Source organism: Merops nubicus, unplaced genomic scaffold, assembly GCF_000691845.1.
Source record: "Merops nubicus isolate BGI_N331 unplaced genomic scaffold, ASM69184v1 scaffold5174, whole genome shotgun sequence".
Taxonomy (NCBI): domain Eukaryota; kingdom Metazoa; phylum Chordata; class Aves; order Coraciiformes; family Meropidae; genus Merops; species Merops nubicus.
This window is the reverse complement of record NW_008606096.1, coordinates 1990-3623: the sequence shown is the minus strand read 5'-3', so window position 1 is coordinate 3623 and position 1634 is coordinate 1990. Positions and strand designations below refer to the sequence as shown.

Genomic DNA, 1634 nt, shown 5'->3' with positions numbered 1-1634 from the left:
GCCTCAAGTTGCCCCAGGGGAGGTTTCAGTTGTCCCTGAGGAACAATTTCTTGCCCTGGAGGGTTGCCCAGGGCTGTGCCAGGCTGCCCAGGGCAGTGGTGGAGTCCCCACCCCTGGAGGGGTTCCCAAGCCGTGGAGATGTGGGGTGAGGGACACGGGGCAGTGGGGACCTGGCAGGGCTGGGGGACAGTTGGACTCGATGCTCTTGAAGATCTTTTCCTCCCTCAGCCCTTCTGTGATTCTCTCTGTCTGTCTCCTTCCAGGGCCACGCCATGATCGTGGAGCTCTACCCTCAATAAGGGGACAGGGGACCAGAACTCGTCCGTCGTGTGCCTGGTAAAGCAACTTCAATGCACTAAGAAACTCCCACACAGGGTCCTTCTCAGGAAGGAGTTTTGGTGGCCTTCGTAAATACCTTTTGCTCCTCGGCTGGTAATTTTTAACTCATCCACACGCTCCAAGGAAGGTTCTTGGAGGTGGATGAGTTCCTGTGGCTCTTCGTGTCTCCAGCGTCCTTGTAACCGGTCTGATCCCTGCTGTAACTCCTCACTGGGCAGGATCTCTGCCCCTGCAGAAGGATGATTCTGTGGAGACAAGGAGAACGTGAAGTCCTGGAGGGGGGTGGGCTGTGGTGGGAGTTCCTGGGTCCTTGGAGGGAGTCACGTCTGTCTTCAGCACCAGCTTCAACCCCAGCTGGCCAACCTGGTTTGCCAGGAGGGGGTTGGCTGCACCGTGTCCCAACGGCATCAGGACTGGGAAACTGCTTCTGAGAAAAGCACGTCGCTGACGTTGGCCACAATAAATCAGGATAAAACCCCCACCTGGGCTCTTCTCTTGCCTGCCCCTCAACTGAGTTATGGTTGGGGCAGTTTTTTCTGGGGTGTTTGTGCTCTGAGGTGACACCAGGTGTCTGCTTATGGACAGAGCTGCTCTGAAGCTTGCCCACATCCCACCTTGAGCTCCAGAGTCCCAGTGAATCTCCAAAATACCTTTATTTGGGCCCATTTTGGGCACTCTTGGGTCTTTAGGGACCTGGGGGTTCTGGTGGACAGACGGCTGAACATGAGCCTGCGTGTGCCCAGGTGGCCAAGATCATCAGTCACAACCATCAACCCAACACTCCCATGAGCACTAAACCATGTCCTCACGTGCCACGTCCACACGTTTGTTGAACCCCTCCAGGGCTGGGCACTGGGGGGGCCACAGCTGGAGCACTGGGGTCAGGTTTGGGCACCACAGAATCAGAAGGACCTTGAGGGGCTCGAGCAAGTCCGAAGGGCAGCAAGGCTGGTGAGGCCTGGGGAACAAGTCTTGTGAGGAGCAGCTGAGGGACCTGGGGGTGTTCAGTGTGGAGAAGAGGAGGCTGAGGGGAGACCTTAGTGCTCTCTACAACTCCCTGACAGGAGAGTCTCTTCCAGGTTACTAGTGATAGGCCAAGAGGAAATGGGTTCAAGTTGTGCCAGGGGAGGTTTTGACTGGATGTTAGGAAGAATTTCTTCCCTGAATGAGCAGTGAGGCCTTGGCCCAGGCTGCCCAGGGAGGTGCTGGAGTCCCCAGCCCTGCAGAGGTCCAAAAATCCTGTAGATGTGGCACTTTGGGACATGGTTCAGTGGTCATGGGAGTGTTGGGTGATG

General features: G+C 56.5%; 1 protein-coding gene across 1 annotated transcript in view; it reads left to right on the top strand.

The window, feature by feature from the left end:
- The window catches only part of HADHB (hydroxyacyl-CoA dehydrogenase/3-ketoacyl-CoA thiolase/enoyl-CoA hydratase (trifunctional protein), beta subunit), a 14194-nt gene extending 13895 nt beyond the window's left edge, over positions 1-299 (top strand). The window contains exon 15 of the mRNA XM_008939526.1: positions 264-299. Coding sequence (XP_008937774.1) covers positions 264-299 — 36 coding nt within the window. The remainder of the gene's footprint in view (positions 1-263) is intronic.
- Positions 300-1634: the final 1335 nt, after the last annotated feature.